Here is a 27,780-nt window from a genome sequence, read left to right as displayed (position 1 = left end):
ATACTGAATATAGAACACTATATACTAACTATTTTGATTATGTCACAATACTGCTTCCCAGCAAAATAAATAATCAATGAAATATTAATTCCTCACATTGTTATCCAAGTCATATGGTAAAATTGTACAGAAAGAATATATAACAAAGAATGAAATGCATAAATATGAAGATAAGCCAAATCTCATCACTAGTTACTGAATGGAAGAAAAATAAAATAGGAGAGAAAATGAAGGTTTTCCAGTGGGCAAGAAATGCAATTATGAAGCAATGAAACAATTTATGACAAATAAAGGGACATTTGAGCTTTTAAGAAAACCAGCTAGGAAAGAAAATGTTTTAACTAGAAATGTATGCAAGGATCAGTTAAGTACACTATGCATGTACCTGTATAAAATAAACAAGGAACTTGGAAAATGACTACAATCCTTGCAACCAAATACAGTGGTACCTCAGGATACGAACAGCTCTAAATGCGAACAATTATGTAAGTGTATTTACGTCAGTGCTTTTGTAAGTATTTGTGGGGGTCTGAACTGGATTAATCTAATTTACATTATTCCGTATGGGAACAAATTCATTCAGTATCAGCATTCGAACAGCCTTCTGGAACGAAATAAGTTCGTATCCCGTGGTACCACTGTATGTGTATATGCGAGTATAGGTAAGTACACACACTAACAGTGAGCGTGAGAGTGTGTATGTGTGTGCTTGCATGTTAGTGATAGAGTGAATGAGTGTGGGTGTGTATGTTTTATATACAGTACATTATGTGAAGCACTAAACCTGTGTGGGTCATTCAACACAAGCAATGGTGGAAGTTTGGTCCTCCATTCAGTAAGCACAAGACAGACATACTACTTTTGCAGCCAGGTTACCCCCCTGAAGGAGAAGAAAAGAGAAATATTAAAAAATACAGAACACATCCCATGACAGAAAACAATGTTAAAAGATAAGCAGAAAATCAATTCAGAGTTGACATAATAGCTAAAGTAAATACAGAACAAGTTGCTTCACAACGATACTGTATGCCATAAATTTAACAGATGCCATGGTAGAATCTCAACTGAGCAAGGAACAGTGCCAGAGGTATAAGAGAAAATCACATGGGACTATCAATCACTGAAATGAGTGAGGAAGTAAGAAGGGTTCTAAAGGAACTTTTATCAAAGGCAACAGGACCTGTGAAAATATCACCATGGGTACTAATAAGTCAAGCCCTTTGAAAACCATTTGCCAAAATCTTCAGTAAATCACTGGTATGTACTTAGCAGATGCTTGGAAGATAATGTAAGATTGTAATGAACAGGAAAACAAATTAAAAATCAGTGAAAAACACACAATTCCTCAAATAATAGAAACAGCTTAATAATGAAAAGTCGTACTTTACAAACCAAATAAAAACCTATGATAGGCCAAAGAGTATCATAAAAGAAAGGAAAGTATAGTCAGACTGCATATCCACAGACCTTGAGAAAGCCTTTGATACAGTGCCACATAAAATTATTACACATACTGGATATGAAAGGATCTGTAACAGGCAGGATATTAACATGGATTATGGAATAGACAAATTGTTGGCAATGAAGATAACAGTAAGGGATCAAATGTCTAGATGAGTAAGTGTTACTAGCAGTGTTCCACCATGGGTCAGTACTATGACTTGTACAGTTTCCTGTACAAGTCATAGTACATGAACATACATGCATAGGTTGACACCTATGCATACATGTTCATAAATGGTGTAAAAATTATCTAGAGGGTAGAATACATAGAGAGAACAACATGAATGGTCAAACGATTGGTTATTAGAGTTCAACTCCACCAAGTTTAAGCAGTTAACCTTTGAGTGGGGAATTTTAATGAACTTAATCGTCCTTGATGTGGTTAATCAATTAAAGTCTAAATTTTTCTATATGATGTTAATTAATTTTACCCCACTTCCATCCAAAAATGTTACCTTACATTAGGAAATTTGACTTTTCTCCAAATCTTAGGAAAATACTATAATAACACCTAAAAACCCTCAGAACAAAAAATATTAGTCAGCAAAATAAGAAGAAAAATTCAAAAAATATTATAAATTTTTAAGCTGAAAGCAATATAACGTTGCAGTTATACTCCTATTACTGCCCTTTACAGGGATGGAATGTTTTAATGTATATGAATATTTACAGGTGTATTTGTATAAATTAAATTACACAATGTATATACTTTTTGCTGATGATACTGTGCTTATGGGAGATTCTAAAAAAAAATTGCAAAGGTTAGTGGATGAGTTTGGGAGTGTGTGTAAAGGTAGAAAGTTGAAAGTGAACATAGAAAAGAGTAAGGTGATGAGGGTATCAAATGATTTAGATAAAGAAAAATTGGATATCAAATTGGGGAGGAGGAGTATAGAAGAAGTGAATGTTTTCAGATACTTGGGAGTTGACATGTCGGCGGATGGATTTATGAAGGATGAGGTTAATCATAGAATTGATGAAGGAAAAAAGGCGATTGGTGCATTGAGGTATATGTGGAGTCAAAAAACGTTATCTATGGAGGCAAAGAAGGGAATGTATGAAAGTATAGTAGTACCAACACTTATATGGGTGTGAAGCTTGGGTTGTGAATGCAGCAGCGAGGAGGCGGTTGGAGGCAGTGAAGATGTCCTAAGGGCAATGTGTGGTGTAAATATTATGCAGAAAATTTGGAGTGTGGAAATTAGGAGAAGGTGTGGAGTTAATAAAAGTATTAGTCAGAGGGCTGAAGAGGGGTTGTTGAGGTGGTTTGGTCATTTAGAGAATGGATCAAAGTAGAATGACCTGGAGAGCATTTAAATCTGTAGAAGGAAGGCGGGGTAGGGGTCGTCCTCGAAGAGGTTGGAAGGAAGGGGTAAGGGAGGTTTTGTGTGCGACTGGCTTGGACTTCCAGCAGGCGTGCATGAGCATGTTCGATAGTGAACGGAGACGAATGGTATTTGGGACCTGACGATCTGTTGGAGTGTGAGCAGGGTAATATTTAGTGAAGGGATTCAGGGAAACTGGTTATTTTTATATAGCTGGACTTGAGTCCTGGAAATGGGAAGTACAATGCCTGCACTCTAAAGGAGGGGATTTGGGATATTAGCAGTTTGGAGGGATATGTTGTGTATCTTTATACATATATGCTTCTAAACTGTTGTGTTCTGAGCACCTCTGCAAAAACAGTGATTATGTGTGAGTGAGGTGAAAGTGTTGAATGATGATGAAAGTATTTTCTTTTTGGGGATTTTCTTTCTTTTTGGGTCACCCTGCCTCGGTGGGAGACGACAGACTTGTTGGAAAAAAAATATATATAAATTTAAATAAATCATAATTTATATTTTATTTCAATAAACATTCTTTTTGATTACTATTAGCTTCTAATTTAAATTATATAGATGAGCCACTTCTTATATCATTTACTAAAATTATTTTATTATAAATTTTATTTGCCAAAATTTTCTTTTGAGAATTTTTGGCTACAGGATGTATGAAGAACAACAGTCTGTTTTTAAATTGAATAAATTTGTAAATGTCATAATATAGTTATAAAAATAAAATGGAGAATCAAGGAAAGGAAAGGAAACAATATTGTGCCAATTACACTGCTCAGCTAGCAGATGATAGGTACAGCACATTGTTCATTACTACACTTAAGAATTGTAAAAAATTTTTATTTTATGAGTAAACTTGGTTAATGGAGCCTGACTTTTCTCCAATGTGTTATACACCATGCAGCCCAATTTGGATGCATGTATATTTTCAGGAGCATAAGTATTGGATTAAATAAGATTTTACTGTATATCCATTCATTATTTTCTAATTGGCTAAGACATGGTGTGCTTGAGGAAAGTCAAATATCATATTTGAGTACCAGAAAAAGGTATTGAGTGTCGGTAAGATATACAACAATCTTACTCTGTTCGACAGTTATTAAAGTATAGTTATGATTCTAAAAGGTAGGCATCATAAGACCTGGAAAAATATAAAAAATATGATGGAGTCCTCTGCCAATGGTGCAGCCAGCAAACAAAGGGGAGGGGAGGACAGCCCTATTTTAACCCTTTGAGGGTTTTGGTCGTACTAGTACGTCTTACGCGTAGGGGTTTTTGTCGTACTAGTACGCATAAATTCTAGCAGCCTCAAATCTCACAGGAAAAGGCTGATAAGCCTAGATGTGAGAGAATGGGTCTGTGTGGTGGGTGTGCGCAGTAGGAAAAAAATCTGGGACCCAGTGGTGCATTGTGGGAATGCCATCATAGTACACAATTTCCACCATGCCCTGTGGTAAGAAGTTCCTCACTCCTCGGCAAATTGGGACACTTTTGTTCCCCAGTGACAGTTCTAATACAGATGGAAGTGACAGTGAAGATGAGTTTCAAGGTTCTGGTGAGGTTTTGACCGAAACTAATGACCATAATATGGGTAATAGTGAGGAAAACCCAGACAACCCACAGCCTTCCACCTCTGGTGCTGGGCCATCTTGTTCACGTTCAGTTGTACCAGAATCAAAGAGGAAACTCCTATTTTCCAAAATCCCAGACTCAGATGTGAGCATTGGTGATGATAGTGATAGTGATTATGAACTACAAGCTCTTCAAACTTGTTCCAAGAATGGAGGAGGAGGAGGAGGCAAAGGAGGAGGAGGCAGGAGGAGGAGGCAAGAGGAGGAGGAGGCAAGAGGAAGAGGAGGAGGAGGAAGAGGAAGAGTAGGAGGAAGAGGAAGAGGAGGAGGAAGAGGAATAGTAGGAGGAAGATTAGGGGGAAGAGGAAGAGGAGGAGGAGGAGGAGGAAGAGTAGGAGGAAGAGGAAGAGTAGGAGGAAGAGGAAGAAGAGGAGGAGGAGGAAGAGGAAGAGTATGAGGAAGAGTAGGGGGAAGAGGAGGAAGAGTAGGGGGAAGAGGAGGAAGAGTAGGGGGAAGAGGAGGAAGAGTAGGGGGAAGAGGAGGAAGAGGAAGAAGAGGAGGAGGGTGGAACACTAGTACACTGGTACTGGTACACTAACATTTCTGTCTGTCTATTTGTCTGTCTGTCAAGCTCCCTGTTTATCTGTCTATCCGTCTAGCTCTCTGTCTCAGAGAGCCACAAGACTGTGTCATCACTTTTACTCACATCTTCAAGCAGAGTATAGCACTTTGTCTGGATTTCTTGGGTTATCCTAGGTAATTTATACTATGTATACTTGTATTTATGTGTACCTGTGAGACAGAGATAGACAGACAGATAGAAAGAGAGAGACAGATTGAAAGAGATAGAATGAGGGAGAGAAAGATAAAACACCATTGTGTATGACACCATGTTTCAGAGTTCCACAAGCTGCAGAACTAATAGGAATATGTTCAGTGACTGTATATTGGTATATATATTATAGAACAATAATAATAAACAATGTTTTGTATTGTTTGTTTTTGTAAACAAGTTTTGTAAACAATATATTGATAATTATGTTTGTGTGCTTATTGTGTTGTATACAACGAGTGTATATATGTACATTGCACCTTACTTTGGTCTCATAGGCCACATAAGTTATGTGAAAAAATAAAATAGTGAAAAAAACAACAAACCTTCAAATACAAGTAAACTAAAGTTTACCGGGTGAGCGGCAGTCGCCGCTGTTGCCATACGCGGCTCATTTTCTGCAAACTTCATGCATCCATATCTCCGTAAGTATTGATGGTAAATTTTTTTTGTTTATCCTATAATGTTTAGAAAAAAAAAAAAAACTATTTTTTCATAAGAAAAAATAATTTTTTTTTTTTTTTAAATTTGGCCGACCCTGAGAACGAGTTTCGGAGAGGGCCTGTCGACCCTCAAAGGGTTAATAGGAAAAATGTGCTCCCTCTCCCCACAGCAACAGCTGTATCATCCATGGAGTGGAAGGGACTCATCTGAGTCATTCCAGTCCCAGAGCAACTACTGATGTATTTTTTTTCCACCTCAGCAGTTTTTTTTTTTTTTTATTCTTAATTTTTGCAAAGCCATGTCAAGTCAAAATATGTTAAGTCATTTCAAGTAAAACATGCAATGACATCACAAAGTAGATGGCTGAACAAATGTAAAACCTAATCAACTTGAGCTTTTCAAACTTCCTGCCACAAGCGGAAAGTAGTGACATCTGTCAGTCGACTGTTGGCTGTATAAGAGTCTACAAGCAACACCTAGACCTTCCATGCTCTCCCCTGGTTTTTGTTTTTGACTCTGGCATTGCACTATCTCACCTGTATAGATCATAAAATAAATCCAGAAAATGCTCTAGTCTTTGTGTTGGACTGTCATACATATAACAGATTATTAACATTCCTTTTGAATCATAATTAATGTACAATTACAAAGAAAGAATGTAGAAATAATATAAAGTCCACACACAAAAAAATGTATGCCTGAATTGTTAACCTCCCCTTTACAAAGATGTGCTAGTTAAGAGATTTGTTCAGATTTTTAACCCAGGATAACCCAATGAAGTTAGTGCATCACAGGGAACTGTCTTATTTCCACTGGGGTCCTTTAATCATATTCCCCCAGGATGCAACTCACAACAGTCAATTAAGACCCAGGTACCTACTTACTGCTAGGTGAACACAGAAATCAGGTATAAGGAAACCAGCCCAACAATTCCCCCCATTGTAGATGAATGGTTCAAAGAACCGACATGTTGTTAAATTAGACACATGTGCAACTCTTGGGTAACTTCATTGAGAAAACGTTTCGCCACACAGTGGCTTCATCAGTTCATACGTAGGAGGAACTAGAAGAACAGGAGCAGAATGAGGTAATCAGTCCCTCAAACTTGAGTCAATGTGTTCACTCCATCAATCGTGAATAGAATACGGCATATAAGCGGAGAAGCAGCTTATAAACCGTATGGCAGGAGAGGTGCAGCAGTCGTAGGTGGTGTCACATTTGTCCAATGTGGAAGTAGGTCGTGCCCAAGGGTTAGGCAAGCGAAGAATTCCCAAGTATTAAGATCCCAAGTGTCTGACAGGATTGTAGAATCCTGTCAGACACTGCAACTTCTTGTGATCTTAATACTTGGGAATTCTTCGCTTGCCTAACTCTTGGGCACGACCTACTTCCACATTGGACAGATGTGACACCACCTACGACTGCTGCACCTCTCCTGCCATACGGTTTATAAGCTGCTTCTCCGCTTATATGCCGTATTCTATTCAAGATTGATGGAGTGAACACATCGACTCAAGTTTGAGGGACTGATTACCTCATTCTGCTCCTGTTCTTCTAGTTCCTCCTACGTATGAACTGATGAAGCCACTGTGTGGCGAAACGTTTTCTCAATGAAGTTACCCAAGAGTTGCACATGTGTCTAATTTAACAACAATTCCCCCCATGCTGGAAGTTGAACCACAGACACTCAGTTGATCAAAAAATGGCAGCAAACTGCAAGGAGTTCGTGCCTACATGAAAAGCTAGCTTAGTATGCAAATTTTTATTTTTATTATTTTCATCAAGCTTTAACACAAGTTTCACTCTTAAGAGAATTTTGAGGTGGACTCTATGACATGAGCTGTGACAAAGTGGTGCAACCAAAGGTCATACTAGATGACCATTATATAATTATCAGCCACCAATATCTGTCTTCATATCACTGCCATACATACAAGAGCATTAAAAAATAAATTACTGGATACTGAAGCCACTACAACCTTGTTAAGGTCATAGTGGCTTTAGTCTCAATAAGCAACATGTTCCATGAAAAGCTAGTAGATAGTGAAATTGTAAGATACTGAATTTATATTTCAATAGTTAAAGGGGGATACAATGCATCAATTTCCCATCCCCAGATATTATGTGCTAATTTGGGTTAGTTGTAGTAAAAATGGTTATCTAACAGACATATAATACTGTATGGTATGTGTGCGAGGAGATGTGATTGTGTATGCCATGATACAATGTGGTACATAAATAACAGCTCCAGAGCCAAGCTTGAGGAAAACAGTCTAATACTATGTGAGCATCACAGATCAACAAGCCCATAGGACCTAAAACAAAATTTGCAAATCCACAAACAGTAAACTCAAGATATACTTAGGAAGTATAGTGCTGTGCAATATTAAGCGAAGATACAACAACATGCATCATTCTTTCTTCAGCTTCGAATACAATATTGGATGTTCAACATTCACAAGAACAGAAAATATTAAGTACATATTAAAAATTTACAATAATAAAATGAATTTCATACATATAAATTAATTGATGAAAAATTACTTTGATAGTTCTTTCTGCCATATTAACTTGTATGTAATTAGTCTTGTCTTTATGCTTCAAATTTTTTTAACCTGTCTGCATATTGTAAACTATGTTCTCACCATCGCAATCACAGATGCATCTGTCAAATGAAAAATATACAAGGTTTCACATCATTCCTTTAAAAACAACTGTACAGCATGCTATATCATTATCACCTACCTAATAACTGCACCAAGATCAGTGTGGAAGTAGCACTTAGCACTATTTCTTTCCATGGGCACACAGACATCATGGTGGATGCACTATGTCTATACACTTCTGGAAAGACAGGTAGAAACTCTGTGAAGGTTTGTGTATTTTTTTCTTTGCCTGTTTTGGTAGGACACTGCTGATGTTAAAAAATTGGATTGCAGTTTCTGTGATATGGTAAACAGTTGAACATCAAGAAATGATGTGAAACCTTGAATATTTTCATTTGTAACGTGTATGACTTAAAAAAAAAAAGTTTACAGCAATCACTGATGACTCTACAAACTGATTAAATTTTGAAATGATTAAATCATAAAAAGTTTTGAACTATATATTATATATGTGACAAGAGGCAAAATTTGAAAGCTAATAAACAACTATATAAAGCACAGCTCTGTAGTAGCCATACATTCGTTGTTATTACTAATAAAGACAGTACCAATGATTAATACAGTTTCCATCTTATTTAAAGCAAAAAACCTAAATGGAATTTTATAAATGATCTATGAAAATGAATCCAGTCAAACTGCCAAGTTCATTTTTTCACTAGCACTGTAGATAATACAGTATTTGTATACTATGTACTGTTGATGTGGCAAGTATATAAAAGTAGGAAGCATGTATTGCAGCACAGTGAAAATGCAAAATAGAGAAATTTATCATGTCAAAACCTTTATATGTTGAGCACTGCTTAACTGAAATGTTGTCTGATTTCAAAAAAAATAAAAACTGCCAAATTCATCTTATAATTTAATACTATAGATAACTAATTACAATACAGTATTAAAATATATAAATTGTAAACAAAATATTTAAACTTTGCAAAAACATTCCTATTACACAAAATCTATACACTTGTATTTGTATACATAACTTTTTTCAAAGTACACAGGATGAAAATATGTAATATAAAATTCCAATGTAGATGTGTATACATACACACACTTCAAAATAAAACTGTTAAGGAAAAGCAATACAACTATCAAGCTTCATGCCTTTTTCTTCATAAACATCAAACATGATTGCCAACACCAGGTAGCATCATTTACAAACAAAACATCCTATTTCTGTTGAGGCACCTAAATAAATAACTATACTTGATCTGAAATCTCCACTTACATAGCTGATAACCCAGACTTATTATATGTAACATTTCTTAAATTTTTTTTTCTTTCTTCTTTGGGGTCACCCTGCCTCAGTGGGAAATGGCCGATGTGTTAAAAAAAAGATCTTAAAAGTGCATGTTTCCACAAAATGAACTTATTTTAAGTTCTTCCAGAAGCAGACAAGTTGCCATGCCCAAACTATAGTTAATTTCTTAAGATTTCTTGTCATATGTACATATTTTGTCACAGAATGAATATCCTTTTCAACAAACATAGCAAATATTAAAATCAGATAGATACCTTAAAGCCATGTGCTTGATCAGTTGCTCATTTTCAGCATTATTAATACTTAATTTTATTCTACCAACATAGCAATACCATCTTTGGTGGACTATCATACAAAATGCCTTTGAAAAATTATCTTTAAGTGACCTTCACAAACATGGATTTATAATCCATCAAGCTTACTACAAGATTAGTACAGTATGTAGTAACTTCTACAGAATCTTAACATTAACAAATGTGGTCAAGTATTGTCTTTGTTTTGTACTGCTTATCAAACTTCCTAAAACCAATAATCTAATTTTTATACTACTGTACTATTTATTTCCTTCTGCACACTGGCTATGTCAATGTAATTTTTTGCAAATTCTTAAGTCCAAGAATCGCAGTTTCTAACTGCTTCACATTCAGGATAAATAAAGTACAGCACATTCACAATTTCTTTGCATGAGCATTTATCACTCACTTCTTAAAAAGGAAAGGGGAAAACACACACAAAACTAAAGCATATAGAATTAATACTACAGTTAGCATACTTTAGAAATTGTCAAAAGGATAACTACTGAGTGAAGATACTGAAAAAAGTGAATGCACCAAACATTTTCTTTTTATATTGTATAATTTTTGTTATAGTATATGGTAGTATATAAAAGCATGAAAACACAAGTACAGAGGCAGAGAAGCAGGAATATGTGCAGTATGTTGTTTCTGTACCCCCCTTAACAAGAAGCAGGAAGAAAACCCTGTTTAACACTTAATTATGCCTATAAGAAATGACATTCAGTGTCTCAGACATTAACTTAGTCCCATGTCTTTCTACTAAATCTTTGTCATTGCAAGTGGGTGTTGTTAGATACTAAATTATATAAAGTAACCAATTTGCTATGAAAGTCTAAGCAGGTACCACCATGCATGTGCCACAAACAACATATATTACAACACTGGTTAACACTGTAATTCAGTCTCATGTTATATATCACTGTCAACACATGTAGTATTTATGGTATTCATAGCTACCATTTAGTAAACCAAACTATATTTAATTCATTTAACGTCATCTTAAACTGCCCTAAGTGACTTATGTAATATTGCATTACACAGTTCATGAACCAAAATTTAGTAGCAAGCACATTCAAGAAGCTTTCTCAAGTGTACTTTTACAATTTTGCATCAACTATCAAAGGATATGTTGTAATGAGAACTTGTTTATATTATTTTCCTGTCAAAATATGCAAAACAATTGTAATGCAAATATTGTTTTAACACTGTGAGGTATACTATCATTGTTTAATATTTGGTCATATGCTTAAAAGGTCAAAAGACATAGTATAATGTATTCTGATGAAAATTAACAGCATTTTGTATATAGCAAATATTGTACTGTATACAAAACTTTCAACTAATTCTACATATATTAATCAATTTTTGAATGTATTAAAAGTATTAGTTTTGAAAATTTAGATTTCATAATAAACAGAAAAGTTATCTTCATACACTAGCAACAATATTTCTCTTAGAAAGTTAAGAGTGCATAACTACCATGTTATTATAATTTATTACTCCTGTACGTATGTAATTGGCCACATGATGTTTCAGGGAAGTGTGCAGGCTTCAGCTACATTCCCTCGAGTAGGCAGCTGCTCATTTAACTGTAATAATCAATATAATTTTTTTAATAATGAACACAATCATTTACCTTCTCCTGAATGATGTACTGTATTTGTTGTTTCCATATACTGTATTACGGTACTGTAGATTCTAAACCTGCAATATACTATGTCTTTTTTCTAAACACCTTTACAACTACTATGTAACAGTTTCACATAAAGGATTTGTTCAATGATGAATTCCTCCAATTCCTCCATGAAATAAATGAGATGACTACATGAAATGGTAATTAACCAACAACCATCAAAACAAGGGAAGATTCAAAATAAAAATTAATATTATGATAAAAAAATTCATACCTAATCCTGAATTAATATAAATAATATAGATTACCTGCTGTATAAATTATATAAGCTATACTCATTTAACATTATTTCAATCACTATGAAGATAATATGGTATAAAATACTCATTCCTATGAAAATTAATTTAAAATTTATTTACTGTGTCTTAAGTACTGTACATATACCTAGGTTGATGAATAAAGCCTGAGGAAAGTGACAAGGTGAATCGTCTAGAAATTACAGCATTTGTAATTACTGTCATTAGCATTAATTTTCTTGCAACTTCAGATAACCAACGTCAAAAAAATTCTTTGTACAGAGTGGAACCAAAAAAAATGCATTTGTGTTGACAACCTTTCTAGCAAAACAATACACAAGACGGCCTGCTTCTGCTAGTCTGAAATGAGTTCCATTTAACAAGATGTGTCTAGTAGTCTACATAGGGACAACAATGCACCATGTTTCATTTGTGCCTCTTCTTGTAGACATTACATTTTCAAATTAAAGTCAAAAAATTCTTCAAACTGCAATACAGACGTCCTGTTGCCTTTCTCTACCGTATGTGTCTTGGAGATGAAGATAAACCTCCTTCTACATGTATTTGCTGAAAAAAAATAGACTTAGTTTAAAAAATTTCACATGACTGTCACTTCGTTATTATGGATATGCGTATATACAGCAAGGACAGGAAGCCAAAGGCTTGCCGAGTCCTATCCATAATGGTTAGATCTAATGGTATTGTACATTAACCTGACTAAAGAAACACTGTACATATGATCTACAATGCCATGCCACTTTCTGTATACTGGGTATATATGTATCTTACTGTATGAACATACAGTACTCTGCTGGCTGTTGTGAGGGGGAGCTTGAACTCATCTTCTCACTTCCCATTCATATTCATGAAGTGATGAATGACATGCCTCCTGAAACCCACGAGACTGATGTACAGCATTTACATTTAATATCAGAAGAGGAAGAATAAAAAAAAGCACTTATAACCCCAGATGATTATTGACCCAAGATTCCCAAGAAAATCAAGCAGTGTGGCTACTGCCATTTGGTCCTTTTTCCCAGTATGTAACTCACAACAGTTGACTAACACTTAGGAACCTATTTACTCCTAGGCTAATATAAGAATAATGGAGCACTGCGGAAAGCTAACTGGCCCATGCTAGGCAGGTCCATTTCACACTCAGCCACAATCACTCGTGCACCTGTCCAACCTATTTTTAAAGCTGCCCAAAATTCTTACTTCAACATTGCTACCTGCAGATTTGTTCCAAACACCCTGTGTTTCACATATCCTTTTGAAATTTAATTTTCTCTAGCTTAAATCTTTAACTTAATTAAAGGCACAGAAGAGCAGTGCTCAACGACAAGCACAATCTCATTCATAAATTACAATGTACTGTAAATAAGACTTCTGTAGTTTCCTTTTACTACTAACCTGTGGTTGTCTATCATCATCTTCATCTTCAATGAGTGGGTCTGCAGATATAAGCAACTGGTCTCGTCCAGCACTCGGGAGTAAGCTACGTCCACTGGTGCGTTTGCGGCGTGAAAAAACCTTTGCTATCTGTGCAAATTTCTTTCTTGATGCTGAAAAATGAACAAGAATCTGGTGTAATGTGAATGGATTCCAGTATATATACTGTACGTATTTTTAACATATTAGACATTTTTTGATGAGGCATGATGAACCAAAAAAGAGAACTCATTCATCATTACCTACTCCTCAGCTGTACTTCAGAAAGACACAGATATGATCCAATGCCCCATTAAACCACAGAGTCCTTTTTCAGGGTGACCCAAAAAAGGACTAAGTAATTTATACTGTAGAAGGGGTTAATAGCCCATTGCACCCAGCACTCAACAATTATATAAATGCAGCTAGCATAGGTAAATGACTGTTTAAGGCACAAGAATGTGCAAATACAGTGTAAATATGAGTTTCACTTGCCTTATAAGTAACCTACCAGCCATAACTACCACTACCATTTAATGGAAATGTAGATAGTCTTAATGACCCTCGTGTAGTAGATAGTCTTTTTAGTATGATAATAAGATGTTATCTTCATTATAGAATAATAAGAAAATATTATAACCTTTATATTATAATAATAAGGTAAAAGGACCCCAATGGAAATAAGTCACTCTGTCTGACTTTTTTGGGTTATCCTAGGTTCTCTACACATATGCTGCTATGTATGATAATTCTATGTAACTGTATTGTGTATACCTGAATAAATTTACTTACTTACTTACTTACTTACTTACTTACTTACACCTCCCACCTCTATTCTAACCACAATTTTAACATTAAGTTTCTTAGCAATTGTTAAAATTTAAAGCCTAATTATCTTTCTGTCACCTCCAGCATCACTTTCGTTCCTTTTAAGTGACAAAAGATGAAGCAAGGGGATAGTATGAATGAAAATAGAGGATAACAGATAGACTATCGTATGGTACATGTCCAGAGACTGATCACTAGTTTGTTTGCAAGTAGTGTGCTGGGCCTTCCCAATGCCAAAACATGTCCAAGGGGTTAAGGGATGCTTCATAAGGTAATGTACTCCATTAATTCCACCCTGGCACACCTTAATGGTAATGGCTAGCTACTAATGGAAATGAAAAACTAAGTTTAAATCGCAGAATATTGAAAAAGCAACTAATAGTAGTTTACCATATATACAGCCTTATACAGGCTCAATAATTAAACAATACTACGGGCAGGGATAGAACCCACGATCAGAGAGTCATAAAACTCCAGATCGACGAGCTAGCCACTGGGCCACAGTGGTGCCTATGCTAACCTTCCTATGGTGTATAAATATAACTAGTTGGATGAATCTTATTGTAGCCAGTTGGCCCAGTGGCTAGCACGTCAGTCTGGAGTTTAATGACTCTGATCACGGGTTCTATCCCTGCCTATGGTATGGTTTGTTTGCAATCGTGTCATTATGATTTCGCGAGTCAGGCTCAATAATTATTCTTTTGCTAACCTTTTCCCATAGTAGCAATTCTCTCTCTGAGTGTTGCATCATCAAGCTGAGCAAGTTGGCCTTTACCTTCTGCTCCTTCCATTTCGTCATCATCTCCAGCTTCAGATTCATAATCTGAAATCCAATTTTTTACTTTAATATATATATATGAGACAATATAATATAGGTGTATCAAAGAGATGCTGAAAAGAATGATACAGTATATCTTTCATGTATTATTTTTTTAATATTTACTGAACATATCAAGCTTCAGGACCTAATATTCATTACGTTTCATACATAACCAAGCAAGGAAAGAAATCACTATAAAATACAACTGTAAATATGAAAAATACCACAATGATAAATAAAAAACAGAAACAATTGGGAATTTTTATGCAGCTACACACATCTTTGGAGGAACTATGGTAGGTGTTTCTGTTATTAAAATTTTTCTTGTGGTACTGTTGATAACATAATAAATCGTAATAAAAATAACATGTATGATTGCTTCAGAAGATGCTATGCTCCTGTAATAATATGGGATACAAAATGTATTTCAGAAATATTAATAAAGTACTGTATACCAAACCCATGAAATAGAATTATGAACCTCTTAAGACTACATGTTCACCATGCTTGGTATTAAAGAGAAAAGATACCACCAATCTAGCTGCTTTATGCATGTCATACTACCATTTAGGTGTCACTAACCCTCTTGCAGTGCAGTCATAAACTCTCGATTAGTTCGTAGCTCATCCATGAACTCATCATTTTGGAGGAAGAGGGCTATACGTTCATCCTTCAGGTACTGAGCAAGTTCAGCATCACTCTCTCCAACTGCCTCTCGTGCCAGAGCATTTTCATTGAGTCGCTGACTCAGTCTTTGAGGAGATAACACTCCTACACCCTATAAAAAATATACACTAGTTAAGTGACTAGTATCTATCTCTATTCTCCTTTGTCAGCTTCAGTAGTTTTTGTCTATATTTAATCAAATTTGGCAAGCAATGTCAGTTTAACAAAAAGATATGTACAACAAACATCAGCCTTTAGTTCAAGTACACTATAGTCTGTCATAAGAAACTCTGTCAGCAAATGTTCTCAGCTCTAGTACACATTTAAAGCCCCCATAAGAGCTTCCAGTAAGTTTTAAGGTGATGGCTTCTCAATGTTACTGACAAATAAATGGTTATAGTTCATGGAGGACTTTCCTTCAAATTTTGCATGAGTCTTTAACTTTTAAAAATGGCTTACAGAGATTAAAATTCATAAATAATATTAATGAAAAGGATATCATTATTTCTAACGAGTACCCTTTTAGTCAAACTTAACCTAATCTGTCATGTATCTTTAATGGTCTTCCTAAGTAATGTCCAAAACAGAATTCCTGGGAGCAATTGTGCCATAAATGCTTTGCCTTCATATAGTGCCTGATTAACCTCAGTCATATTGAGCTGTGCCACCAAGAGTCCCAAGGCAGTGGCATAAGGTAAATAACAACATTCCCAAAACCCCGTTTCAAAGAGTGGGAATACCAGTGACGTGTACTCAGTGAATATACTTGAGTTAGTAATTCTACCATAGGGAGCACAGCCACTACTATGACACACACTGAACATTTGCCTTCATTCACTAAGCTGCCTTTTCCAGAAAGGATGACACTGTAATAAAATACAGACTTACCAAACTGCAACATTTCCATCTCACTTTTGAGGTGGATTTCCTAAATTTCTTCATAGATATTACGTACCATGCTCACACTTCACATTAAAATCTCATTAACCACTTGCTTCCACTTATTGCATTAAACTGATCACACATTCCTGCTAGATGTTCAAGTCTCTACCTCTCAATACTTCTCAAACTTTCATTTCATCTATTCTTTTAACAGGACCAAGCCATTTCAAAAATACTTTTTACACCTTGAATTATACCTTTCATATCAACTCTGTATAATATTCTCATAACAATGATTGCAAACAAGATTTCCTCCCAGGTGTAGCATTTAAAGATAACAGAGGGAAAATTCTTAGGAATCCACCTTGATAATAGACCCCCTATCTCACCTATGGAATTTGTGCATGGGGCTCAACAACAAGTAACCATCTCAGACCACTAATTACCCAACAAAAGGCTGCAGTTAGAATGATAACAAATTCTCACTACAGGCAGCACACTCCACCAATATTCAATACACTCAACCTACTCACCATACAAAACATCCATACTTATTACTGCACCTATTACATACATAGAACCCTCAACTCTGATATTAACCCTCCCCTCAAACATCTCCTTGCCAACCTCAACAGAACACATGACCATAACACAAGGCACAGATCACTCTTTGATATTCCTCGTGTCCATCTCACGCTATGCAAAAACTCAATGCACATAAAAGGCCCTAAAATCTGGAATTCATTACCTGTAAATATAAAAGAAACACTACCTGTTTATAAATTCAAGTCTCTTCTCAAAGATCACTTACTCACCCAAAACCAAATAAATACTGAATAACTGAACCTTATAAATTGTATATCTTAAATGTTTCTCACAATTATATCACATAAATGTTAAACCTAAAACCCAATCTAACTTTATTATTTTTTAAATACACTACCTAACAGAATACTCCATTCTACTGAATTTATAACAATGCATGCAACCATATGACCTGTCTTTGTAATACTCACTTGTGCTTTATAGTAATCAGTTTACATTAATGTTTTTCACTGATTTCATCATTGCTTAGTTAATCTTAAGTTAATTTTAAGCCAGCCCGTAATGCTATGCATAGTATAAGTGGCTTTGGCATGCTGCTCTTATCTGTAACCTCTGTAAGTGTGCTCAAATTATAAATAAATAAATAAATAAATAAATGTTCACCCAAATAAGAGCATCTACAGCACTATACACTTTGACGTATTTTTATTTTAGCATAAACTGGCAAACTTGTTTTTCCCACAGATTTATAAATATACTGTACCTAAGACATTTTTCCTCATCTATTCTGTTACAGAGCTGTCTATTCATACTTATCCACTCCAAGAATCTTAACTGTCCATTCACTTGCTCCATCTGCCCTCCTTTCATTCTAAATCTCATCTCTCCAGAGTATGTTTTTATGTACCACAATCAACCTACTTACTCTATACTACTATTAAGTATATCCTTATCTCACCTATGGAATCCATACATGAGGATTTAAGACAGCTAATCACCTAAAACCAATCATAGCTCAACAAAAATATGCCATTAAGATAATTACTTAATCTGGTCTCAGATAACACACACCTCAACAATTCAAAAACTAGAACCTACCTAATGTACAGAGTATCCAAACATACTCCTGTGCAAGTTACATGTACAGAACACTCACTACAAATATTAACCCAAAGTTTAAACAATACCAGGATAGTTGCAACAGAACACACAGACACAACACCAGGATACAAGGGGCTTTCCTTCGAACACATAATTATTGTATTATCAGACCTATCCAATTCCCTGTAATATTTATTTATGTTTTGGGGAAATGTAAGTTTTGAGTTTGAGTTTTATATTTCCATTCAAACTTATTTGCCAACCTCTCCAGCTTTCTTTTTTTCCAAATCTTCTAACAGTACTGTATCATCTGCAAATAACAACTGTTAAGTACTATACTGTATTACCACTTGAAATCACATACACAAACAGCCTATATTCATACTTCTTATGATGATGTCACTAGACATATTAAATAACTATGGCAAGATTACATATCCTTGTCCAAATCCATCTCCAAAGAAAAACTATTCCCTCTCTTTCAGCATATCCTCATTCTGTTTTGCTCACCTCGTAATAAAACTCAAGAACATTCAACAATTTACCATCCCTTTCATATATTTGCAACACATGTAACATTGCTACACAATTCTGCCAGCCAATACGTCTTTTCCAAATCCACAAACTCAACTAGAGACAACAATTTTCCTTATCTAAGTACTGCTCCATGCTCATGCTGGTGCTTGTGATTGCATTTGTTTGTCTTTCCAGTTATTATATCTACACACTTTACCTGCTACAGTATATTGTACTTCTTCTTTCTTTCAACGTACCAGCCAAATCCCACCGAGGCGGGGTGATCCAAAAGGAAAAATTAAAGTTTCTCCTTTCAAACTTAGTAATATATACAGGAGAAGGGGTTACCAGCCCCTTGCTCCCGGCATTTCAGTCGCCTCTTACGACACGCATGGCTTACGGAGGAAGAATTCTGTTCCACTTCCCCATGGAGATAAGAGGAAATAAACAAGAACAAGAACTAGAAAGAAAATAGAAGAAAACCCAGAGGGGTGTGTATATATATGCTTGTACATGTATGTGTAGTGTGACCTAAGTGTAAGTAGAAGTAGCAAGACATACCTGAAATCTTGCATGTTTATGAGACAGACAAAAGACACCAGCAATCCTACCATCATGTAAAACAATTACAGGCTTTCGTTTTACACTCACTCGGCAGGACGGTAGTACTTCCCTGGGCGGTTGCTGTCTACCAACCTACTACCTATATACATGTATTGTACTTATATGACTAATTTTCCAATAATTCTTACTTTAACATGCATGGTACATACAAAAAAAAAAAAAAACCACACCCATCCATACCCACCCACAAACACAAACTCCCCCCCCCCACACACACACACGCACACGCACGCATATACAACAGGCCTTGTGTCTAATCGACATGTGCCTAGGACAAAATGGTAACTAACACACACACACACACTTTTATTCATCACCTTTCTTACAAAGAAGCAACACGCACTGCCAATTTCCTACACTGCATCCTCTGACAACCTCATTCTACATTTACAGAACAACAGTCCCAGAGTATCTACTAAACCTCATGGTTTTAAGGAATACAGAGTCCAAGTGTGAGGTTTTACTGTACATTATACAGTACTCTATATGATAAATTAAAATGCATAAATAAAATATACTGGTATGTAATGGAAAACAAATCCAGTACTAAATATGTAAAATATATTATTTATTTAAATACACAGATACTGTAAATTAGTATAATTTTGTTTATAAAACAGCACTATGCTGCAGCATCAAAGATATACAAAATAAACTTATAATAAATTCAAACTTTACTAAAAAGGATGTTCACCTGTTTCACATCTTCTGAATGATTATAATCTTCATCACTGCTGTCTTCATCAATATATGTTGTGGGCATGTACGGGTGCTGTGACTGGTGAATGTTACGAGCAGAGGGGGCACATGTATTATAATCACATTCATAATAAGTGGACTTTGTGGCAACGGCTCCAAATTCCCGTTTCATCCACTGCTTCCTGGCTCGGAGTGCATGAAATTTATCAATTCGGTGGTTAAATCTGGCCTTAGTCTGCATTATGCGCGTTTGTACCCACGACCACAATGCTCCTAAACACATCGTTGAAGTGTCCTCCAACTGTATTCACCAAGTTTTAATAATGGCTGTCAAAAGTTGTTTTCCATGTTTGCAGCATTACCAAATTATCTATAATTATAGTATCTTGCCTTCAGAAAGATTCTAAGTTTCTTTAGTACAGTTCACTTTCATGCACTCACTCCTCTCTCTAATCATACATGGTGCACTGTATAGTAATTTATACACATTTTCCACAGAACTGCAATAAAGTTAAGAGGATGGATACAGAGTATTGCACAGTTCATTAACAAACCCCTGGAAAAATGCATATTTGTCAAAAAATTATCACTTAGTAATCACAAAACATAGCTAAAATCATCAAGTCACTATTCGAACTTCGAATGCAAAAAAATTTTTATAAAGAAAGGCTATACCATGAACTTGCCAGCAACTTAGAATACAGTACAGTAGTCCAGTACATTCAACATTACACCTTAACTATGTTTACCTGGAGAGGGTTTTGGGGGTCAACACCCCCATAGCTCAGTCTGAGACCAGGCCTCATGGTGGATCAGGATCTGATCAACAGGCTGTTACTGCTGGCCGCACGCAAGCTTACGTACAAACCACAGCCCAGTTGGTCAGGTACTGACTTTAGGTGCCTGTTATACACAAATTTTTCCTTGCTTTTCTAATACTTTATACTCTATGCTGCACTGTGACCATTGATAAAATGTATGCATACATGCATGCATGCAAGTACAGTAAAATCTCGATTTCACAAACCTCAGAAATACGAGATAAAATTCTGTTAATAACAAAAAAAAAGGCACAATACCGTGACTGGAACGATACACAAATAACCCGCACATAAAAGAGAGTGTGACTTTGTCAATGGTCCAAGTCGGACCAAAACGTCGTCGTAAGCTTCTCTCTTTAATGTGCGGGTTATTTGTGTAAAATTCTGTTGGGTCAGCTGATTTGAAAACAATGAACAAGGGTGAGTACACACACCCATATTATATTATATATATATATATCTGATGGTAGGGTAGGGTTGGCACCAACCTCTAACCCAGTCTAAGGGTAACCGTGGACGGTGACACCTACACTACTCTGAGACCTCTCTCCCTGCTTTGGTTGCTCCCTTGCAACATTGCACAGCTCCTGATGATGCACTGAGAAGTGTGAAAGTACTTGAGCTGAAGATTTCCACCCCCGTGGCTCATCCTGCATGTGTGTGTGTGTGTGTGTGTGTGTGTGTGTGTATATATACAGTGGACCCCCGCATAACGATTACCTCCGAATGCGACCAATTATGTAAGTGTATTTATGTAAGTGCATTTGTACGTGTATGTTTGGGGGTCTGAAATGGACTAATCTACTTCACAATATTTCTTATGGGAACAAATTCGGTCAGTACTGGCACCTGAACATACTTCTGGAGTGAAAAAATATCGTTAACCGGGGGTCCACTGTATATATATTTTTTTTTTTTTTTCAACAAGTCGGCCGTCTCCCACCGAGGCAGGGTGACCCAAAAAAGAAAGAAAATCCCCAAAAAGAAAATACTTTCATCATCATTCAACACTTTCACCACACTCGCACATTATCACTGTTTTTGCAGAGGTGCTCAGAATACAACAGTCTAGAAGCATACACATATAAAGATACACAACATATCCCTCCAAACTGCCAATATCCCAAACCCCTCCTTTAACCCTTTGAGGGTTTTGGTCGTACTAGTACGTTTTACGCGTAGGGGTTTTTGACGTACTAGTACTCATAAATTCTAGCGGCCTCAAATCTAGTGGGAGAAAGCTGGTAGGCCTTCATGTGAAAGAATGGGTCTATGTGGTCAGTGTGCACAGTCTAAAAAAAATCCTGCAGCACACAGTGCATAATGAGAAAAAAAAAACATTGACCATTTTTTTTTAATAAATCAGCGACTTTGCAGTGTATTTTCGTATGGTATTTATTGTTGTATTCTAGTTTTCTTGGTCTCATTTTATAGAATGGAAGACATATTACAGAAATTGAGATGATTTTGACTGGTTTTACAATGAAAGGTGCCTTGAAATTGAGCTCAAAGTAGCAGAAATGTTCGATTTTTACCAAACTTCAAAAGTAAACAAATCGTGCCAAGCGTGCAATACACGTCAACTGGTGAGTCTAATATTCTTTTACAAGTGCACCAATAATATTTATACCATTTTTTACACTAATGCAGTAGTCTGCATAACAGTAAATCTTATATTTTTTGTGAGAATAAAAATTCAAAGTGGAAAGCAAAAGGATATAAGAGGGCCCTTGAGACGTGACTAATGACTAGAGGAAATGTCATTTTAGTGCCAGGAATGTCTTTCTTGTTTATTCTGGACCCTATTCGGAAATTGGCATCTTTTGAAATTTGTGTGAAATTGGCAAAATTGCTAAATTCTGACCACTGTACTGGATAGTTGAATTTATAAATGGGTGGTTTCTTGCACCCATTCGATAGAAAAAATGGAGTACTAGCGAAATATTCATGTTTTTTGTCGACTAGTACAGTGAAATTGGCCGAAAATGGGGCTCAAAGTGGGCAAAATCGCCGATGCGTAAATATCGCCGAGACCGCTAACTTTGCGAGAGCATAATTCCGTAAGTTTTCTATCAAATTTCAAACTTTTGGTGTCTTTATGATCGGGAAAAGATTCTCTATCTTTTCATAAGAGAAAATAATTTTTTTTTTTTTTTTTAAATTTGGCCGACCCTGAGAACGAGTTTCGGAGAGGGCCTGTCGACCCTCAAAGGGTTAAAGTGCAGGCATTGTACTTCCCATTTCCAGGACTCAAGTCCGACTATATGAAAATAACCGGTTTCCCTGAATCCCTTCACTAAATATTACCCTGCTCACACTCCAACAGATCGTCAGGTCCCAAGTACCATTCGTCTCCATTCACTCCTATCTAACACGCTCACGCACGCTTGCTGGAAGTCCAAGCCCCTTGCCCACAAAACCTCCTTTACCCCCTCTCTCCAAACCTTTCGAGGACGACCCCTACCCCGCCTTCCTTCCCCTATAGATTTATATGCTTTCCATGTCATTCTACTTTGATCCATTCTCTCTAAATGACCAAACCACCTCAACAACCCCTCTTCTGCCCTCTGACTAATACTTTTATTAACTCCAGAAGAGTGTTGGTACTACTATACTTTCATACATTCCCTTCTTTGCCTCCATAGATAACGTTTTTTGACTCCACATATACCTCAACGCACCACTCACCTTTTTTCCCTCATCAATTCTATGATTAACCTCATCCTTCATAAATCCATCCGCCGACACGTCAACTCCCACGTATCTGAAAACATTCACTTCTTCCATACTCCTCCTCCCCAATTTGATATCCAATTTTTCTTTATCTAAATCATTTGACACCCTCATCACCTTACTCTTTTCTATGTTCACTTTCAACTTTCTACCTTTACAAACATTCCCAAACTCATCCACTAACCTTTGCAATTTTTCTTTAGAATCTCCCATAAGCACAGTATCATCAGCAAAAAGTAACTGTGTCAATTCCCATTTTGAATTTGATTCCCCAAAATTTAATCCCACCCCTCTCCCGAACACCCTAGCATTTACTTCCTTTACAACCCCATCTATAAATATATTAAACAACCATGGTGACATTACACATCCCTGTCTAAGTCCTACTTTTACCGGGAAGTAGTCTCCCTCTCTTCTACACACCCTAACCTGAGCCTCACCATCCTCATAAAAACTCTTTACAGCATTTAATAACTTACCACCTATTCCATATACTTGCAACATCTGCCACATTGCTCCTCTATCCACTCTATCATATGCCTTTTCTAAATCCATAAATGCAATAAAAACTTCCCTACCTTTATCTAAATACTGTTCACATATATGCTTCATTGTAAACACTTGATCTACACATCCCCTACCCACTCTGAAACCTCCTTGCTCATCCGCAATCCTACATTCTGTCTTGCCTCTAATTCTTTCAATTATAACCCTACCGTACACTTTTCCTGGTATACTCAATAAGCTTATTCCTCTATAATTTTTACAGTCTCTTTTGTCCCCTTTCCCTTTATATAAAGGGATTATACATGCTCTCCGCCAATCCCTAGGTACCTTCCCCTCTTTCATACATTTAATAAACAAAAGTACCAACCACTCCAACACTATATCCCCCCCTGCTTTTAACATTTCTGTCATGATCCCATCAGTTCCAGCTGCTTTACCCCCTTTCATTTTACGTAATGCCTCACGTACCTCCCCCACACTTACATTCTGCTCTTCTTCACTCCTAAAAGATGGTATACCTCCCTGACCAGTGCATGAAATTACTGCCTCTGTTTCTTCCTTAACATTTAAAAGTTCCTCAAAATATTCTCGCCATCTACCCAATACCTCCATCTCCCCATCTACTAACTCCCCTACTCTGTTTTTAACTGACAAATCCATATTTTCCCTAGGCTTTCTTAACTTGTTTAACTCACTCCAAAATTTTTTCTTATTTTCATTAAAATTTCTTGACAGTGCCTCTCCCACTCTATCATCTGCTCTCCTTTTGCACTCTCTCACCACTCTCTTTACCTTTCTTTTACTCTCCATATACTCTGCTCTTCTTATAACACTTCTGCTTTGTAAAAACCTCTCATAAGCTACCTTTTTCTCTTTTATCACACCCTTTACTTCATCATTCCACCAATCACTCCTCTTTCCTCCTGCCCCCACCCTCCTATAACCACAAACTTCTGCCCCACATTCTAATACTGCATTTTTAAAACTATTCCAACCCTCTTCAACCCCCCCACTACTCATCTTTGCACTAGCCCACCTTTCTGCCAATAGTCGCTTGTATCTCACCCGAACTTCCTCCTCCCTTAGTTTATACACTTTCACCTCCCTCTTACTTGTTGCCACCTTCCTCTTTTCCCATCTACCTCTTACTCTAACTGTAGCTACAACTAAATAATGATCCGATATATCAGTTGCCCCTCTATAAACATGTACATCCTGGAGCCTACCCATCAACCTTTTATCCACCAATACATAATCTAATAAACTACTTTCATTACGTGCTACATCATACCTTGTATATTTATTTATCCTCTTTTTCATAAAATATGTATTACTTATTACCAAATTTCTTTCTACACATAGCTCAATTAAAGGCTCCCCATTTACATTTACCCCTGGCACCCCAAATTTACCTACTACTCCCTCCATAACATTTTTACCCACTTTAGCATTGAAATCCCCAACCACCATTACTCTCATACTTGATTCAAAACTCCCCACCCATTCACTCAACATTTCCCAAAATCTCTCTCTCTCCTCTACACTTCTCTCTTCTCCAGGTGCATACACGCTTATTATAACCCACTTTTCACATCCAATCTTTATTTTACTCCACATAATCCTTGAATTAATACATATTAATATATATATATATATATATTAATATATATATATATATATATATATATATATATATATATATATATATATATATATATATATATATATATATATGTATGTATGTTTGCTTGGCACTCGACCAAACAAACATAACCTGCCAGAACATGTGCGTCAGTCATAGCTGTCACTCAGTGCAAAACTCCACTGAACTTCGCTGAAAACTATTTCGTGTTTCTTCACTTTCTTTTATATTATTTGTATAAATAAGTCACCATGGGGCCTAAGAAGATTAGTGATAACAGCCAACCAAAAAGAAAATTGGTTAGAGTCACAAGAGAGATGAAAAAAGAACTCATAGCAAAATAAGAAAGAGGTGCCGGTGTGTCTGATCTTGCTACCTGCGTAAAACATTTATTGTTTTATAAAACAATGAATGTTTTGCACTGGAAAAAATCATTCATTATTAACGGGGCCACATCAAGAAATAGGTCAATATCTAGGAAAATGTGCGCATAGCATAGGACTCGAGGAAAAAAATATTCGGGAAAATCTTGCTATTTTTGAGCTTTTTGTTAAGATAAACGTGATGTAAGTGTGTTCGCAGTGATATAAACACCCCCTCCGCCTCTCCATATAATATGCCTTTTATTAATAATTTGAGCATCTTTATTGTGCTTCTAGGTTATCTATCATGTTTATGATATCAAGTTGGAATAAATGTGATAGATAACCTTTACTACTAATAGTAGCATAATTACATAACATTGTATTCATGCCACCACTAGTATCCATCAAGACGATTCATCAGACACTGAATGCTCCTGATGCTGGCCCCTTCCTCTTTCTCCTACAGCTCCTCCCACTTCGGGTCCCTCTTATATTATGCTTGCTTTCCATTTTGAATTTTAATTCACACAAAAAGTAGAAGATTTACTGTTATGCAGACTACTGCATTATTGTAAAAATGGGATAAATAATATCAGCACTCCAGGCATTTGTGAAATCACATTAGACTCACCAGTTGACGTGTATTAGATGTGATGTGATTTGTTTACTCTTAAACATCAGCAAAAATCAAACATTTCCAGTACGTTGAGCTAAATTTCAGGGTACTTTTAGTCTGTAAACCATTCAAAATCATCTCTATTTCTGTAATATGTCTTTCATTCTATCAAATGAGACCTACAACCGTAAATACCCTACGAAAATACCCTGCAAAGTCGCTGTAAGTGTATTTTTGTGGGTCTGAAACAGATTAATCTAATTTACATTATTCTTTAAAAGTTTAAAGGGAAAATTCGTTCGGTACTCAAACAGATCGGCACTCAAACAGCCTTCTGGATTAAATTAAGTTTGAGTACCGAGGTTCCACTGTGTGTGTGTGTGTACTCACCTATTTGTGGTTGCAGGGGTCGAGTCACAGCTCCTGGCCCCGCCTCTTCGCTGATTGCTACTAGGTCCTCTCTCTCCCTGCCCCATGAGCTCTATCATACCTCGCCTTAAAACTATGTATGGTTCCTGCCTGTGGAAATTTATTTGGTCCCTAAAGTTCCACAGGACAGATCCAGCATGGCCGTACGGGACGGCTGAGCTGGATGGCCCTTATACCCCACCCAAACATGAAAGCATTCTCTCTTGTTGGCGATGGATTGTTGGTAGGCATGTATTTAATTTATAGATTTACTCTTCAGGGAAGGAGTAGGTAGTTTTACTGGTAGTACACTAATATTAGGATCATTGAGGCAACTGTAGATAATAATAATGTAGACCTAAGACCTTAACATAGGTAGTAATAGGCCAATAATGTAGGCAAACACTAGGATAAGTTAGCTAGGGAGAACTGGCAGCCCTAGTTTGAACGAAGAGACGAGGGTCTGGAAGAGGGACCAGCTCGTTCTTCTTAAGACAGACACCAACTGGACAAGACGTGCCATGATCAGCAGATGGCGCCCCCCACGTGTCTTCACATTTGAGACCTGGGGAAATCTGGTAGAGGCACCTCAATGTACCGTAGATGACCTCCGTCAGGCCCATACAGTAAGACAAGACCTCCTTTATCTCGTAGATTTCTGGCCAGTGTCTGGGGAGATTGTGAGTGAGTTGATCTGTGGGCCCAGTGTGCAACAGGCAGAGCATGCCCAGTAAGTACC

The 27,780-nt window shown here is 36.4% G+C and overlaps 1 protein-coding gene across 11 annotated transcripts in view; it reads right to left on the bottom strand.

Annotated features, from left to right (window-relative positions):
* Positions 1 to 7,431: 7,431 nt before the first annotated feature.
* LOC128696095 (CUE domain-containing protein 1) overlaps positions 7,432 to 27,780 on the bottom strand; it is a 79,644-nt gene continuing 59,295 nt past the window's right edge. For 4 of the 11 annotated variants that reach the window (XM_053787170.2, XM_053787168.2, XM_053787167.2 and 1 more), the window contains exons 2-6: positions 19,945 to 20,449; positions 15,498 to 15,693; positions 14,805 to 14,918; positions 13,250 to 13,401; positions 7,432 to 12,403 (exon numbers count right to left, since the gene is read on the bottom strand). In XM_053787170.2, the coding sequence (XP_053643145.1) occupies positions 12,353 to 12,403; positions 13,250 to 13,401; positions 14,805 to 14,918; positions 15,498 to 15,693; positions 19,945 to 20,232 (801 nt within the window). In that variant the 5' untranslated portion in view covers positions 20,233 to 20,449 and the 3' untranslated portion in view covers positions 7,432 to 12,352. Of the gene's footprint in view, positions 12,404 to 13,249; positions 13,402 to 14,804; positions 14,919 to 15,497; positions 15,694 to 19,944; positions 20,506 to 27,780 lie in introns of all 11 variants that reach the window. The other 7 variants (XM_053787165.2, XM_053787164.2, XM_053787171.2 and 4 more) reach the window with 2 other exon arrangements.

This window comes from Cherax quadricarinatus, chromosome 48 (genome assembly GCF_038502225.1).
Source record: "Cherax quadricarinatus isolate ZL_2023a chromosome 48, ASM3850222v1, whole genome shotgun sequence".
In the NCBI taxonomy this organism is placed as follows: domain Eukaryota; kingdom Metazoa; phylum Arthropoda; class Malacostraca; order Decapoda; family Parastacidae; genus Cherax; species Cherax quadricarinatus.
The sequence above is the reverse complement of the archived record's forward strand: the minus strand, read 5'-3'. Positions and strand labels throughout refer to the sequence as shown.